The 18,006-nt window shown below is 40.9% G+C and overlaps 1 protein-coding gene across 3 annotated transcripts in view; it reads left to right on the forward strand.

The window, feature by feature from the left end:
• CLSTN2 (calsyntenin 2) overlaps positions 1-18,006 on the forward strand; it is a 449,932-nt gene that overhangs the window by 19,303 nt on the left and 412,623 nt on the right. Inside the window, exon 2 of one of the 3 annotated variants that reach the window (XM_064457346.1) lies at positions 10,716-10,864. The exons of 1 other annotated variant lie outside the window; for it this stretch is intronic. Coding sequence is in view for 1 of the 2 variants with exons in the window: in XM_064457343.1 (XP_064313413.1) it covers positions 11,560-11,650 (91 nt within the window). In the remaining variant the exon portion in view is untranslated. Of the gene's footprint in view, positions 1-10,715; positions 10,865-11,480; positions 11,651-18,006 lie in introns of those variants that run through there. One more of the 3 variants, XM_064457343.1, reaches the window with a different exon arrangement.

The following is an 18,006-nucleotide window of genomic DNA, read 5'->3' on the forward strand; positions in this document are numbered from 1 at the left end:
TGCTTTGATGGCTCAGCTTCATTAACTTCCTTTTCCACTTAGCTTTCCTGTAAATTAGTAGAGGTGATGGTTCTGCTTAGACATGATTACTAAAAAACATTTTAGGAAAAGCAACCGTTCCTAGTGACTAACAGGCAGTTTTAATCTACTCAAGGTAAAGGCCATTCTTTATTGGTCCATGGGCATCCGAAACAATTTCACACTGCTTAATTGTTTTGGTATTTTGATCCCATTTTTGCCATATCTATGAATTGGTAGATATCAAAACCTAAGAGCCTTTAAAGAGTAACAATTTTTTTTCTATGACAGTAACAGTTTTTCATATTATCACAACTGAATTGCAGCCTTTTCAAACTGTTAAGTTACTAAAACATAGAAGCCACTTTGTCATTGCCAGTGACAGATGAAATGCAAATGCCAATCATTTGTTGAGCAACTGCTAAACAATATTTGTCTACCATTTACTGGTGATGAGAAATTTCACTGGGAAATTTGCAGTCTCTGCAGCAAGACTTTAATGAGACAGTAAGAAAATGTAGCTCTCCGTGAAAAAGCTCTGCTTTTTTTCCTTTTAATTTTGCTAATACATTTATTGTAGCATTTGAGTCACTTAGTGGGCTAATATGTTCATTTTGAAATCATTGCCTACCACAAGCTTCACTGAAGTTTACGATCCTCAAAATAGTCAATTCTCAATTACTCGGAAGACCAACACTCTCCATGAAAGTGTAGCAAAATGTAATTTTACAAACCAGAGCACTTTCACTAATGATATTCTATAGAAATAAATAAATAAACTTAATCCAGAGTCCTATATTGTGTTGCCAGAAAATGAGTGGATGAAAAGGGCATAAGTCATGTAACCTCATTCAAGCAGCAGGTCATAATCTTTTTCTAGCACTGACGAGCATAGAGAACGGGACTGATAGGATGCACTGTGTTTCAGTGAACTATTTCTCCAAGTACTGTCATCTGTTGGTAATGACCACTTTATCTGGTCAACACTGAGTCAACAAGGCAGGGTAGTTTTGGGGTACACTTCAAATTTTACTCGTAGAATACATGTAGGGGAATCCTTTCTGCCTCTTTTGAGATGTTTTGCCCTGAATCGCTTCATGTGTGAGAAAAGGTTCCTTGCTTAAGTTGTATTTATATACTAAAACTTATAATTTTGAGAAATTAAGAATAATTAAAATATTTGTCATTTTCACAGTTAAAGAGTTAGTCCTTCTGGAAACTCTAAGCCTTTATGGAGAGCCAAGACATAAGTAAGTGGAATATTGCTAAAGCTACTGTTTCAGTTATCAAGCAACAGTATGAACTCTGTGGATTTGAAGATCTCTTCTCTGACTAAATTAGTAGCTTATTTGTTCTCAGGTGTCTTACAGCTTCCTGTGAGTAAGAAAAATATTGCTTTGTCTAAATCTATGCTGAAGGGATAGCAGTGCATTTGGAATTGTTCTAGGATTTGGACTCTTTGGTAATTTTATTTCCTTTAGTTCAGAAAACCAAATGGATAGGGTTCTATTTTTAAGAATTCATCTCACCTCCGGGAATGACGAATCTGCTACCTCTGCCCTGTATATGTGATTCCTCTCTGAAGTCACTCAGGGCCTCTCAAACTAATTTTTTAGAAAGGCTTGACTGCAATTAATTTGTCTTGGTTTCAGCTGACTTTTGTTAAAGTTGAAATTCAGAGATTCATGTGGATAGCTATGTGGATGCATTTCAGCATTGAATCTCTCTGATGTAATTTTCCCATTATTTATCATCTTTGGAAACATTGTATTTCAGTAACAGCTTTTCTGACTTGTTTCCAATCCATGTTTTCATTCATCTGTGTGTAATACGGTCACTGTGTTTAGAACCACGAAAATCACTGTAGTTTCTCTTCTACATGCAAGAGTTCAGTTAGTGCAAAGGAAGCTAGTACAGTTAGAACAGTAGAAATAATGAACTGTGCAACTGCACAATGTGAGGTACTGCCGGAAAAAGTATCTAGGTACTTTGATTTCTTGTGATGCAGGCATATTATCTGTGTAGGTCTTTGAAGTGAGAAACTGCAGATTGCATTATATTATTTCCCATGATGGGGGAAAAAGCCCCACAAGTGCTATGATTCACAGCACTCATGTTCTTCATTTCCAGTATGCCTAGAGCTCCGTATGTCTCTGGATGGCACTCTTTACCTGTGTTCCTACTGAAATGATTAGCTCCTGCAAATATCAGGTCTTGTGAAATGATCAGCCAAAATGCAAGAGCTCTTGGCGGCTCAAATCAAACAGAATTAAATCTGAAATTATTACTATCAAGAAACTTGCATTAGAAGAAGACAAAATAGAAGTAGTATTAGATTATATTATTATATTAATCAAGACAAATCAGGCATGGAGAACAAGGTGGGAAATTATAAAAAATTATCATCAATCAGAAAAATGAAGAACAGCTATTGAAAGTAACTGGTTCAAATTTATCTTGAGAAGGAAATGTTATAGTGTTGTACTATAACATATATGATTATAACTGGAAAATCTTTATTCATGTCATCGTTTTCTGATATTCAGTCAGGTATAATAAGCTGGTAAACTACGGGAAATGTCACAGTTACAAGGACGTTAATAGCTATGTAGCGATTCCAAGCTTGGACTGCATTTTTGTATTAGAATATTTGTTTCCTGGAAAGGTGTGTTTTTTCATTTAGAAGATTGTGAATTGGTAAAGAGAGGCTGCGCTTAGCCTTTGGTAAATAAATAGAAGCTATCTAAGTGTTAGTTTAGAACAGTCAGGTTTGTTATAAATGTAATGGGAAAACCTCATATATTTTAGGCTCGCTTGCGTTAATTTAGTGTCTGACACGTTGTTCTAGAACTTCCGAAAGAATTAAGAAAATATACAGAAACTAGAAGAATGTAGGAACAGCAAGTATTGGTTAATGGAAAAGTTAATATGGAAAATATTGAGGGTGAATAAGATAAACTAAACATTCATTCAAAAGTTCTAGAACACAGGAAAAAGCACGAGAACTGAAAAACTTATAAAAAAGGCAAAGGGCGTGAAAAACAGATCCTATAGAAATTTTGTTATGCAGTCTGATGGGAACTACAGTGGCCTCATAAAGGCCAGTCAGGATGGATAGAAATACTGTAATCTTTCTCTTCGGTACTGTTAAAAATTTGTCAAATTGCATTTTTAGTTGGGCTTCAAAGGTCACCTTGGATATTTATTGTTCTTCCCCCTCTGCACATTAAAATAGCCATATTCATGTCCCTACGTGAATTTACATCATCTTTAAAGTCTATACAAAGCTGGAAGGAGAACATAATGAATTAATATGGGCTATAAACCTAGCAATGGGGTACCAATTTACATCTCTAACTTTACTATGCTGTTTACAGAATGTATGTTCTGTGGAATGGAACTTAGCTGATGAGCTGGTTTGTAGGCAGGTAATATGAGAAAGAAGATATATTAGGAAGAAGAGATAAATGCTTTGAAGGGTTAAGAATTTGCCTACTATGCCTCCAGGTGATGGCATTTGCTTCCAAGAAGTAAGACTACTGTAGTTCTGATGACATGTTGATGTTCTCATTTCCTCTGGATATCTGAAGTTATCTAAAGTGCTACCATCCAAGTTCAGCAAGCATGAAGTTCATCCCCTGAAGAACTGACATAGTGTTCCAGAAGACTACGTTTTTCCCTCTCTGAGCATAGAAAAAATGGTCACAAAGAAAGGCCTTAGTTCAGCGGGTTGTACAGCAGCACCAATTTCATGATCTAATAATCTGAAGAGAGCGTTATACACTTGTGCGAGGCACCCTACATTAACTTTTCATTTTCTGTTTGATGCAAGCCACAGTGCAGATGCTGATCTATCACCTTTATAATGGGGTAAGACTACACTATCTCGTGTGCTGATTTAGGTCCTGTGGCCCACTGTGGCAGCTTTGATCATCCAGTGTCTTACTAGTAGCCAAATAAAAACTGGTTTACTGCTTCTGGAGCTCAATAACTAATGCAGAATAGGAGAGACAAGAAGGGTTGTTACTTTTTTAATAACAGGAATGACACTGAGAACACTCTTACAAAAGCAATAGGGGAGAATCCTAGGTATTTTGGAATTACGTTTTTATGATTCATTAACTTTTCCATTGAAATCTTTCTCAAAAGAATAAAATGTGTGCATGTAGGGGAAGCTGAAGGTAAAACATAGCAGCTCACCTGAAAACAACAGTCAACAGTTTAAAAGTAATGTAAGATTGAATTGCCTACACTTTTAGAAGAGGAAGTAATTTATGCTGAATGGAAGTGGGAAGCTTCAACTGCGGTTATGCTGGGTGCATTAATCTCTGTATCTAGGTAGCTAGAATCTGAGAGTACACTTAATTATGGCTTACACCTAGTGGTTTTGATACCTTTGGAAAAAGGCATCAAAAACTAATTCAAAGGCAGACTTCACAAAATTAAAAAAGTATTTATTCACTGTGTTCCTGGTTTAAGTTTGTTGAAATTACATCTTGGCTATAGGCAAAATACTTTTTCACTGTTCCATGCGTTAATTTGTAACTTTAACTACATCTTTTTCCAATGTCAAGGTTGAAACCATGTGCTACATTCCCTAAAAATTTGCAGATTTGCTAATTTCCTTATACTCTGCTGACATTCTTATTAATGCTATGAAAAAACCCACATGATCGCTGCTTCTGAATTCTAATGTAATTACATAAAATAATGTCTTAAATGAAAGATCCAACCAGATAACACAAAAGAAGGATAACTTTACCCTGTAATTCATCTCACCACTGAGAATGAAAAAGCAAACACCTAGCAGGTGTTGTCTCATTGGTAAACATTAAAATAGAGTGAGAAACTTGTTTTCATTAAAAGGAAAACAATAAAAAGTTTAATACAGAGTCAAGCAATCCATTGTGGATGCCATCAGTCGATTACCTGAATAGTGCTGCTTTTTTATTTCTTTTCAGTTTTAGAGATTCAACACACTGTTGCAAATGAAATCATTGTGTCTGTGAACATGGAAAAGGACAATCTCCAACTAAGATTTTATGGAGAAGTTAGATAGGTGGTATCTAATTAGCTGGGAAGGAATTTGGGTAGAAGATCCCTACTCTTGCAGAAAGTACTGTAGGATTGTTAGAGAGAACGTGCTGTCAAAACTTGTTATATAATTCATTCCAAAGCACACCCAGGAGCACGACTGTAATAGTATGTTAGCTCTGATCTGAGCCATATCTCCTACCGAATTAGCATCTTCATTTTCTGCCAGACACAAGTCTTTTATACAGGTGTCCATCGAAGGGCTGTTTTGATGTGATTAAGTGAGATTAACTTAACATGTAACATGATTTTGTTTAGTGGTCTCCCACTATAAAAAACAAGCAAGGTTCATAATACCTATAAAACAAATATTGCTTTTGAAATAACAATTAAAAACATGTGCCTCTTATGGACCCCAAAATAAGATCAATGTCTCTTGCGATTTAAGAGCATAACAAAAGCACTGAGTTTAAAAGCAGAGGGTTTCAGCATTAAGGCTTTGAAAATCAGAGCTGAGGAACTAGTTGCACATTTTCCCTTATACCGATTAGAAAATGTAGGGTTACATATACTTCCAGAGTTCCAATCTGCATTCTTAAATAGGAATTACAACATTATACACAAATTATAAGGGACAATGCAATCAACTGTCAGCAGTGTTAATTTCCAACGTTACAGCTACTTGGCTTCGGTTGGGTTCTTAATGCTAGTTAAACAAATACAGTTTTTTTCCCCACCTTCCATGTGATTCTTCCTGCTACAGAAGAGCCTTTTGTTTAAAAAACTTCCCAATGATTACAGAACACATTTATTTATTATTCAGATGGTTCATTTATTAAGAATAAATAATTTAAGTATATTTTCTTCTGTTTAATTAACACATTAGCAGTTGCGGCATATATGGAAAGTAATGTTTATATTTATACTCATTTCTCAGGCTGTTTGTTCTGTTCTGCTTGATGGCCACCCTGCTTATTTATTAAAAGCTCCTGACCTGAATAAGCCTCTAGAGAAATGCTTGCAAACTTCTAGAGAGGCAATGGAAGCTGCGGTAGCAGTAGCAAAATACTACATCATTCTGTTCAGGTCCTCTAACTTTCAAGGCAAGTTTAAAAGCATGGAACAAAAGAGCAAATAATCAGGAAGGCCCTAGGCCTAGTTCAAGCTTGTTGAAGAAACAAATTATTGTAAAGAAACATAAATTACATCAGCGTCATTGCTGCTGCATTTAACACACATAAAAACCACTACTTTATATGACTAGCAAAACCAAATTTTACTTCCATTCTGTTGAAGCAGTGGGTACTTATTTCTCTATGCTGTGATTGCAATACCAGACTTTTACGTATTATATTAAAATGCATGCTCTGCAATGCTGTCTTTTAAATCTATTCTCTTCTTTAAAATGGCCTATATGCTCCTTTCTCTTTTGTTTTCCCAACAGGAAAACATATTGCCATTTTCTTTGGTAATACATAAATTTTTAAATGTAATCAGATCTAGATTCCTGTGACTTGTTTATGAATTTATTTAGTTATTTTTAACTATACATGAAGTTTAACATTGTTTAGTTGAGGCTTTAGACACCCAAGCAGATTATATGCTTCCCACTTTTGCTGTTACACAAACACGTCCTAAAATAAAGCAGTAAAGAACCATGAACCTTAGACCCTGATGATCCTATAGCAAGTGCTACAATGGGGTTTGCTATAGGATCTGAATTATGTATGTTTTATATTTTGTATGGATCACAAAGTGACTTTTATAATGTTGAAAAAGAATCTTCTTTCATGATTTCCTTTATTTTTGATGCTTAATTTGTCTTTTAATTAATGGAGTTTGAAACCCTTAACAATAGAGTAATACCACTGTGTACCTGAATATTACTGCTAAAGTATCTCTTTTTTTTGCTACTTAGCTATTCACAGTGATATTAATAACTTTTATTCAGAAAATATGATCATCATGATAGTTAAAACTCCCAGCTAAATATCCTGATATATCATGAGGTAGGATTGACCATGACCTTGGAGCTACCCAGATTTCTTCGGCAAACTCTGTCTGTCAGGGTTAAATCCTCTCCTCCAGCAGCATCTTGAATCCACTCTGGGGAAATTATGATAAAAATAATCTTTACATCTCTAGACTCAAATGGATCTTTCTGATTGACTGCCTCTGGTGCCAGGTCCGTGTCAATAATTCTCAGTGAATACATGGCTATGACCTTTTCCCCCTTGCTTTAGAATGTCTATTTTAAAAGACCAATAAAACATGTCAGAACAAAGTGGTCGTTCTAGACATGTGAATGGATGGATCTCAGGTCAGAGGTAATCCTTCAGCAATGTCCCGTTTGGAACTAAGTAATACATTTCCCTACTCTAATGGTTCTGTCAAAAATGTATATAAGCAAAATTGAAATATACACTCCTTCAATTGCACAGTAATTAGGCAGACTGGATAAAATGAGTAAAGGATTTTCAATTTGCTTTCTTAAGCCCTGGTAAAGGCTGTAGAAGATAGTGGACACACCCAGTGGCAAAGCAGCATAAAATATAAGACTTAATGGCAATTATTTACTTTAAATTTCTGCACAGTGCTACATCATCATTATTGTTTGTAAATATTTCTATCCGTCTACAAGCCATCACCTATAGAAGACACCACTAGAAGACTGTAGAACACCCAGGCTGTTATGTCAATAAAAAAAAAAATACAATCAGGTAAAAAGGGGAAAATCAGGGAAAAAGGGTTTTTGATTAAGGTCCTGGAGATGAAATTAGTTTTTGATTCTGACTCCAATATATCATTATCTATCAGTGAAATCTCTTCATCTTTTGTACCTGAGCTCCTGGCCTGTGGAATGGGTTAACATCTCTCCCTTTTCATTTCTGTTATCTGTCTTATTTATTTAGACTACAAGTTGGCTGAGAAGAGAGGTGCATCTTCCTGTACAGCATCTACCTTGCAAACCTGCTTTCTAGATACCACCACCAAATCAGCTGTATTATGGATTCTTAATAATAGGTTAATACTGAAAAAGCAATATTTTCCAATTTTAGCTTCCTCAAATTCTTGCTAATTCACTGTATGAAACTGCCCTCCTCTGAATTATGTTGCTGTGTGTTATATATATATATGCTATTTCAATGTGTTAGTCCATAGGTCGTATTTCTAACCTTTCAGAAAGTGGGGTGTTGCATTATGAATTTCTGATGCTGCTTGCCACATTTTTTTTTTTTAATTAGCAAACTATAATCCTATAGATTTTAAAGTTCCTTCTATGCCTTTGCAGTCTCTTTCAGTCTGACTGCTGTAAATGTGGATGACTTTGGCCAGGACCACATGCATTTAATGCATTTCCCATTCATGTGGATAATTAAACCTCTCTGCGCTATACTTAACATTTGCCTCCAGGTGATGCATGCTTGGGCACTTGGCACAGCAGAGCACCTTTAAAAAAATCAGCTGTGGTGTACATGGCTGGTTTCACAGGATGGGTGGTGGTGTGCTCCCAGCTGTGTATTGGGAAGCATGGTCAAGCCTCGTATCATACAGAGAGTGCTTTTGAACAGTGAGTGGGGAAACCCTTACTGTGCATACACAGCAAACATGGTTTTGGAATGTTTAACACTAGGGGTTTAGGACTTTCCTCCTGACTAACAGAAGTGACTTATAATAGCTGAATTCCCCATCAAAAAGTCGTCTTCTGGAGAAAGATGAGAAACAACTGAATGCTGGCAAAAATATTTTTTCTGTGTGTAGTTTTTTGGTATGCCAAATTATTTTATTGCTGATTTTCCCTGAGTTTTCTTTATGCCTGATCTATTCCAGTTGACAGTAGAGATTACAGGAAAACAGATTCCATAACTAATTAGACAACCAATGAAAAAGAGCATTAGAGTTTGTCCCAAATGATATAACTTGAAAATTTTTTTTTTGTCTGGATGAAGCAGAACAGTAAATGTGTATTTCCAGCCTCCTCCTTTAGCAGATGAAGTGTTGTATCTTAGGTTTGGAAAAGGGCTCGGGTTCTTGTCTCTGTGTCCCATCTCACTTTTTCTGTATGTGTGGTTGGAAGGAGGAGACTGGAATCTTGCATTCCATCTACTCAAAGGGATTTGCTGAATGAATCATGCTTCTAGCAATAGATACAGAGAAAGATAATGGAAAGGAATAATGGTAAAGACCCAAACCAAAATTATTTTACCCAATGACTGTGATGTCTTCTGTGTAAGTGTTACAAGGGGTTATGTAGGATGGACCCTAGTCTTGCTCTTTGGCACCCAGTATTCAACTAACGCTCCTACCATTTCATTAGAGCAGCCTGAACTTGTTCTCTGTCAGAATGACAGCCCTCACAAAGTCAAGTGACTAACAAGCTGTGTTAAGCTTGCATGGCAAGGTTTTGGTAGCGGGGGAGGGGGCTACAGGCACAGCTTCTGTGAGAAGCTGCTAGAAGCTTTCTCCATGTCTGATAGAGCCATTGCCAGCTGGCTCCAAGATGGACTCGCTGCCGGCCAAGGCCGAGCCATTCAGCGACGGTGGTAGCGCCTCTGGGATAACATATTGAAGAAGCTGAAACAAAAAAACATATGTAACTGCAGCCAAAGAGAGGAGTGAGAATATGTGAGAGGAACAACCCTGCAGACACCAAGGTCAGTGAAGAAGGAGGGGAGGAGGTGCTCCAGGAACCCGAGCAGAGATCCCCCTGCAGCCCGTGGTGAAGACCATGGTGAGGCAGGCTGTCCCCCTGCAGCCCAGGGAGGTTAGCGGTGGAGCAGATATCCACCTGCAGCCCGTGGAGGACCCCATGGCAGAGCAGGTGGATGTGCCTGAAGGAGGCTGTGACCCCATGGGAAGCCCACACTGGAGCAGGCTCCTGGCAGGACCTGTGGATGTGTGGAAAGAGGAGCCAATGCTGGAGCAGGTTTGCTGGCAGGACTTGTGGACCCATGCTGGAGCAGTTAATGAAGTGCAGCCTGTGGGAAGGACCCCACACTGGAGCAGGGGAAGAGTGTGAGGAGTCCTTCCCCTGAGGAGGAAGGCGCGATGGAGATAATGTGTGATGAAGTGACCACAAGCCCCATTCCCCTGCACTGCTTGGGCGGGAGGAGGCAGAGAAAATTGGCAGTGAGGTTGAGCCCAGGAAGAAGGGAGGAGGGGTGGGGGGAAGGTGTTTTCTGAGATTTGGTTTTGTTTTCCATTATCCTACTCTGATTTGATTGGTAATAAATTAAACTAATTTCCCCAAGTTGAGTCTGTTTTGCCTTTGAGGGCAATTGGTGAGTGATCTCTCCCTGTCCTTACCTCGACCCACAAGTCTCTCATATTTTGTCTCCCCTGTCCAGCTGAGGAGTGGAGTGACAGAATGGCTTTGGTGGGCACCTGGTGTCCAGCCAGAGTCAACCCACCACACAAGCATATGTTAGAGTTGTGATTGTGAATACTTGCTTTCCAGGGTTGGGTAGCTTTGATGAGCAATTTGTGGGATAGAGCACAAATAAGACAACACTTGAGGCAGGGAGAGGACTTTGCAGGGCATAAGCTACCCTGCAATAGTTCCTTGTAGCTCTCACAGCTTGTATGTAGCTAATGTCTAACAGCTAGTGTAGTTTATACTCTTACAGTGAGTGTCCTCACATTTGCTGGCACTTTCCTTCCAGACTAGCTCTGGTGGCTGCAGTCCTGAATATGAGTCTCACCTGGGCATAATTTCTGAGACCCCACCACACAGCTTTCCTTCCCTCACAGCCCCACCCCGTGCCCCTTCTGCACCGCTCCAAGCCTCGCTGGCACAGCTGCCATTTCTAAGGTTTGAAGTCTTGTCTGTTCCTTGTTCATTTCTCCACTTCACCAATGCCTTTGCAATTTGTCCTCTTCCCCCCAACAAAATCATTTCATGTTCTCTTCCTAAGCGTTCCTCCCACCTCGGGTTTCCAAGGTCTCCTATTTCTCCTCCAAATTTACTCAACTGTTCTCTGGCCTGTTCCTTTCTTCCAGCCCCCATCTCTATGTCGTCCTGCCCTTGTGCCCTCCGCATCCTCCACCAAAGCCTTGTTTTCTTCCTCTCCGTCCCACCTCTCGTTGCCTGCCGCTCCCCCCTCCCTTGCTCCCATCCCACTCACCCCTAACCCGGCCCACCGTCCCCTTTTCCCGCTCCCACCCGGCGCCGCGCCCGCGGGGTGGTGTGTGTGTGTGGGGGGGTGTGTGTGTGTGTGTGACACCTGCACGAGCAGGTGCGCGGGCCCGCCCCCCGCCCAGCCTCGGCAGGGTCCGGAGCGCCCCCCCCGTCCTGGCTCATGAATATTCATGTATCCCCTCCCCGTGACGTCGCCGCGGTCCCGGGGTGGGGGCCGGAGCCGCTCCGGTGCCGGCAGGGAGGGCGAGTGACGGAGCGGCGGCAGCCCCCGCCCCGCCCCGCCCCGCAGACAGCCGCCGCCGCCGCCGCCGCCGGAGCTGCCGCGCAGGGCGGCGTGTGGCGCACGGAGGGCCGGCGCCGCGGCGGGGATGCGGCGGCGCTGCTGCTGCTGCTGGGGGCCGGCGGCGCTGCTGCTGCTGCTGCTGCTGGCGGGGCTGGGCAGCCCGCTCGCCGCCAAAGGCAGGTAGCGCGGGCGGCGGCCCCGGGGCGAGCGGGAGCGGCGGGGCGGGGGCGCGGTGCCGCTGCCCGGCAGCCCCCGGGCGGCGGGGGGTGACGGCGGCGCCCGAGCCCGCGGCGGGGAAGCGGGGCCGTGTCGCCGCTTTGCTGCGGGGCCGGGGCGGTCACCCCGCGGCGTGGGGCGCGGAGGGCAGCGCGCCCCCCCCGGCGGGGGCGGCGGCGCGCTAAGTTTGGGGGGCGGAGGGCTGCCCCCGGGCCGCTTCCCCGGCGGGCGGCCGCGGGTTCCCGACAACTCGTTGCCCGGCACTTTTCCGGGCGGGGCGTGCCCCGCGGCGGGGAGCGGGGCGTGGGAGCGGCCGAGCGGAGCGGGCGGCGCCGCGGGACCGCCCCGGGAGCCCGGACTCCTTGGCGGATCGCGCGTAAACTGGGGTTTCCCCCTTCCCAGGGAAGGCTCGGGAAGGGCTGACGGGAGAAGAAGATGGGAACTGCCAAGCTTTCCGGGAGGCCGTGACGCCGGGCCATCCCGAGCATCCTCAAGGCGGTGCCTGCCTCCCCCTTCACCCCGCTGCCGGGGAGGGAGCGCAGGTTGTCGCAGGTCTATTGAAACTTGCTGTTCCGCAGCGCTGCCCGTGCCGGGGGGCTCTGGCCGTCCGCCGGCTCCGAACGGAGCGTGGCCCGCTCCGAAAGGCGCTGGTCTCCCAGGTGTCGGGGTCTTCTTTCCTTTGGCTGTTTTCTTTTCCTTTAGTCATGTTTTCTTGCAGGTCTGGTCTGACTTTCTAGCCCCAAGTTTTAAGAACTTAGTTTTGAGAAGTCTGCATCAGTGTATTTTACATCATTTAAAAACAGTTCTAACCTTTTTACTTTTATATGAGGTTTTACCTTTTATTTTACTTGTGCGAGAGTGTAAGAGAGAAAAGGAAAAACTTCAGCGTTTGTTTGGCGTTGGTTGGTTTGTTTGTTTGTTTTCTTAAAAAATTACTGCATGAGTCCTAACTTTGAGGGGAAAGTGATTCTTTCCAGCAAACATTGCTTTAGCTTTCCTTAGACTAACCTGTAAGAATAGTAGAAAGTAACAATAGGAAGCGAACTGCCACTTTTGTTACTAACCTAAGGTAGGTCCTGGCGGGATACAGGGTTTTCTGGGCAGATTAACTGTGTGATATAAGAAGTAACATGGAATATTTTGGTGGAGGGAAATGATTTTCCTCTTGTTTATGTTCTTCCGTATTTTAAGGTAATTATCTCTTTTAGATGGATCTTTTCTTTAGACAAGCATACGAGTCTTTAGTTCGTGGGAGATGTATTTTTAAATGCTGCAGTTAGTACATCAGGCAAATCGGAGTCGTTTTCTTCTTGGGTTCGGCTTTGTATTTGACCACTGGAGGGCTGCAAAGAGCATATATGGGTAACAGTAGCTACAATTTCCTAGCTTTTAGTATTTAAAAATAGACGTTTTAAGGGTATTTATATTCGTGTTTTAAGTTTTCACTTATTTTACATATCTTATTTCTTAACAATAGATATCAAAGACTATAATGTAGGATTAATAAACGGATTAAAATATCGTGGCACCGCATGCAGTTAATATCTGATATACTGTCCTCTATGGACTCTTCCTTTTTGTTTTTCCCACACCCCTCCTCCCCGCACCTGATCAGTAGAGGAAAGAATAAAGAGTTTATTTCAATAATAATCTGGTGCTGCTTTCTCCTTGCTCTGTATTTTCTATAGATGAAAATATTAATTCAAAAGGTATTTTGTAGGTATCTCACACCCAGTTGAGGAGCTTGGTACTGTAACCATAAACTTGACTTTTAGCTTGAAGATGGGTGCTTTCTGGTTGGAGATGCAGGTAGGATGTAGTGTGTACAAAGCTCCTCTGGTGCTTTAAGCATCCTTTGAAGGATGAGTAGCAAAGACAGTCTAAGATAACTATCTCAAATCTCATCTACTTCGTTGTGCTCTGCTGCTCCTCGTTTTAAAAACACCCCCCAACCCCCTCACTTTCTCCACAGGTTTTTGAGGATGGGGAGAAGGTTTACAGAAAAACAGTCCTGGTTCTCACCATTCACTCAGAAAATAATTTTTTTTCACAAAAATATCTCCAGGCTGCAAAAATTTTTTATTCTCCATAGAAAGGAAAAAACCAAGACTCTCAAAAGTTTTCTATGGGAAAACAAGTATAAGAGGTAATGCCAGAATGTTTAGTCAGTGATCAGCGCGTGTTAAACATTCATATGCAATTTGTGGCTTTGTTAGCTTTCTAACAAGTTGTTGACCCTGGGATCTTTATCATAGGTTCCAATAAAATCACCATTTTGGACAAAAAAATGGTTTCTTAAAGTATTTTCAGACAGCTTTGTTCGATAAGACAGAGAGGCACACTTTCTGGATTATTGGAAATGCATTAATGATGTCTGGGCACTGTGTGGACGGTCTCTCATAGTCTTTGGTTATGTAAAATAGAACATGCTGAAGGGTAAGGTTATTTCTTTCCCAGCACGTTCAAAATTCATTGGTGCATGTGGTTGCAGGCAGGGAGAAATACTACCTGCAGCATTTAACTTTCTCTGTCTCTCCACAAATCTATGCATAAGGCTGATCCCTTAAATTATTTATTATCTTATTCTACTATTTACTATTAAGCTACTTGGTGGAGTCTTAAAAAGGTTGCCATATCCAAATTCCTTGTGAGACCCAATTAGTCAACCTTTCAAGTAGGACTGTATTTGAACTTCATATTTACATAAAATTAATTTTAATCTTAATTTTTAAGTACAGCTGAAAGCATCTCAATGGTCTGAATAACTAAGAATATTTGATTCCAATTAATCTAATTACATGGGCAAAACTTGAAGTCTTAGTCATTCAGGACATTTCCAAATCAATGGAACATTCAGTCCCACTTGGCAAGTCTATTATGTGAATACATCTGATATGACTATCAGCAGTAGGAAAACAACTAACCCAGAGAGACACAGAGCAAGCATATTCTCTGTGAAAGAAAGCTTAAAGCCTGGTGGGAAGAAATCTAAGGAAAATCTTGGAGAACATGTTAGACAGATCCCAGTGTCTGATTTTTTTTTTTTCTGCATCACACTATGGTTACTTGTAAGTTTTATTTACAGTAAATAATAATGAAATACTTTTCTATATTGGTTCAAATGAGAATGATTTAAAAAACCCCTTTTTATCCTCATCCAAAATACATGAGAAGTTATGTTTGGCACACTGCTCGGGTCAGAAGTTGGGGGATGAAGCAACCTTGCTTTCTGTTGCTGATGCTTTCAGTAGCTCTCCAAGAAACCCTGGAAAAGATATGCAAATGGTTTCATATTCACATTTTCTCATCAATAAATGGATATAGGAATATTTTGTTCCAGGAATACTCCCCCCTCCCCTTCTTTTTTTTTTTTGAAGTGTTTTGATTGAGAAGTGATTCATGAAAACTTACTCTTCTGTCTCATAGGATAAAAGATTCGTCTGATTATGAAGTCTGGGTGTCAAGATAATGAAATGATGCAGAGGTCTCAAAAGACAAAAATCAGAGTATTTGATAACCGCTTTAGTATTCAGGTATTTCAGCACAGAAGACTGACAACTATATTTAAGTTGTCATTACGAAGCTAGAGAATGTTTGCCAGCCATAATCGTATTGTTACTAGTTTTAATTGTATTATTTGGAAGGCTACCAAAACTGGGAACCTAAGAGTGTCAGAGATTTCAAAGCATATTTCAATTGTAAGCAAAGTGTGTGCCACTTAGAGGACACCTTGGAAGGGATGTCTTTTGTCATCAAATGCTAAGTGGTATGAGAGCAGTGTGGAGTCCTAGTTTCATCACTTTTTTTCTCCTTGAAGTGACAGCCCTTGCAGTTAGAAGGCAGCATCTGTATGTGGATAGACTTTCTCATGGCCAAATCGCACACATGAATGTGGTCTCAGTTTTCTTTCTCCACCTTTTAAAAATTTGGAGAAGGGTGTGAAAGCTGATTAGAAGCTCTCAGAGGCACTGTCACCTTGTTTTGATTTACAGTTTAACTGGGAAAAATTATTGATGATCTAGTACTCCTATGCATCCATTAGGCATTAAAAAAGCGGAGTGCAAATTACTAGTTTTATGTAGTTATAGCTGGGTGTGTGTTATAAAATAGGGCTTATACGTAGGGCTCTTGAAAATATAGATTCATATCAGTATTATTTAATATCTGATAAAAATGTTAGAGGGTAAATTTTCTCATATACTTTCTGTGTGTCGGATTGGCAGGACGTTTTAGGAAAGTAATTTCAAGGCTCTAATTCCAGTGTCAAATACACTTCCTTTCCTCCCTTTGTACATATATTCTTGACCTCTTCTCCGTCCTCATTTTGGCCCAGTTGCCTCGAAGTGTTTTGTTTCTGTTTCTTTTGTTTCCAAGATGGTTGTATTAAAAGGTGGCAAATAGCTTGCCTGGTTCCTATAGAGTGTCTGAGTGGTGTAGCTAGCACTTCGTTTAGTAGAGAGCACTTCCCTACTGTGAAATAAGTAATGGGAAAATGAAAGATGAAATGCATTGTTTCTATAGCAAGTTAATTGCTAGTGTCAAGTGTAGTTCTCTATTGTCCATAGCCTATTTTTGCAAATATAGCAAATAATCAAGTCTTGAAATTCAAAATATGTTTAATGTTCCTTACCATTGTGTAATTTTAACACACATTTTAAAACCTCATAGCAGTGAGATTTGGCGTGGCTCGGACTTACAGTTTGTTTGTCTCTGGATTGGACCCTAAACTAAGTGTAACTCTTCTCAGAGACTTTTTTTCTCTTCTGGTATCCTTTAAAAAAGAGCAGTCTGAAAATAACAGGTAGGGGATACATGCAAAGGGATCTTTGACTTACCTCTGGCTTTCCTAGTGATTGTGCTCAAATGGCAGTTTCTCAGTCTCCCTAATGTCTTATGTCGTTTAATTTATTAAACAAAAATGAACGGGGAAAAAAAATCTTTACATAAGTTGCAATCAGTTTTAACTAGATACTTTAGAGGATGGTAACAGAGTTGGAAGATACATTCCTTATTCATGATTCAGCTGGAGAAAAATCCTTGGTTTTGGATGTTGCTCTTCAAGTAGAATCTGGACCAGCTGGAGTTGGTTTCAACAGAGTACAGCGAGACTGGAAAGTCTAGAAAAAGTGACCTGATGTGTTGAAGGAGTTGTAGTTAGCTGAATGGAGAATTGAGGAATATACAAACAGTTCTCAGGTATATAAAAAGCTCCTGCAAATCAGAGGAGAAAATTATATTCTCCATACTCTCTGTGGGTAGGACATAAAGTAAAGAGCAACAGAAAAGACTTCAGGGTAGACTTCAGGAAAAGCTCCTCATGATATTTTCAGTGCCTTTAACTGGAGAGCTGTAAGAACTATTTGGAATGACATCATCACGTGTAAGTGGACCAGACCTTTAGGTAGGGAGGAGAACGGATGCAATGACCTCCTAACATCATCCCAAACCTGAGTTTCAAACTACCCAGAAAACATTGTACTGATCTTGGTAGTGGAGAAAGGAAAGAGCTGGAGGCAATATGGACGTCTCAATAAAATGTTTTATCACACGAGATGCTTCTTCAGGCGTCTTGTACCATTCCTTGGCCTCTCTACAGAGAGCCTTCCTTCAGTTGCAGCCGCTGCACCCATCCCTCTTGGGGATATTTCCATACTCATTTATGTGTTCTTCTAGATAAGCTTCTGTCCTCAGAAGGTGGTATAGTGTTCGTCAGCTGTGCAAAGTAGTATCTTGTCTTCTGCTATTCTCTAGAGTAGTCCACTGATTCAGTCTAGCAGTAGGTGCTTGACTCAATCATATAGACTGTTCACATCTTTGATACCAAACAAGCAAGCAACTTTACTTAGCTCATCTCCCAACACAACATCCTACAGGTGAAGCTGTAGGATGTTGTAGATGCTAAACTTCCAGATGGATTCAGCAAATGACTGTACAGCTTCATGAAAGAAAAAAAAAAAATCCAACATGTGCATAAAATACAAAGGCACAACCTCTTTTTGAAGTGGTCTTATGCAACCTAATGCTGGAGGCTGGGACACTGTCCAGGAGCTGTGTTGTATGTGTGGTTTTTTTTCTTTTCCATAAGTCCTGCAGTTGGCCATTGTCAAAGACAGGAATAACAGCTTCAACTGTCCCTTGTTCTCCTGCAGGGTGACTTTTCCTGAGCTCTTTGCCAGACAGCCCAGTAAATGGGGAGGAGGATGGGGGGGTTTGTGATTTACGAAATTGACTGACTTGCTGAACGCAATTGTGGTGTTTTGTTATGGGTTTTATGCTGAATTTTAAAGAACATTCCTAGCTTATTTGGGACTTGGCA

Source organism: Phalacrocorax carbo, chromosome 7 (genome assembly GCF_963921805.1).
Source record: "Phalacrocorax carbo chromosome 7, bPhaCar2.1, whole genome shotgun sequence".
Lineage (NCBI taxonomy): Eukaryota > Metazoa > Chordata > Aves > Suliformes > Phalacrocoracidae > Phalacrocorax > Phalacrocorax carbo.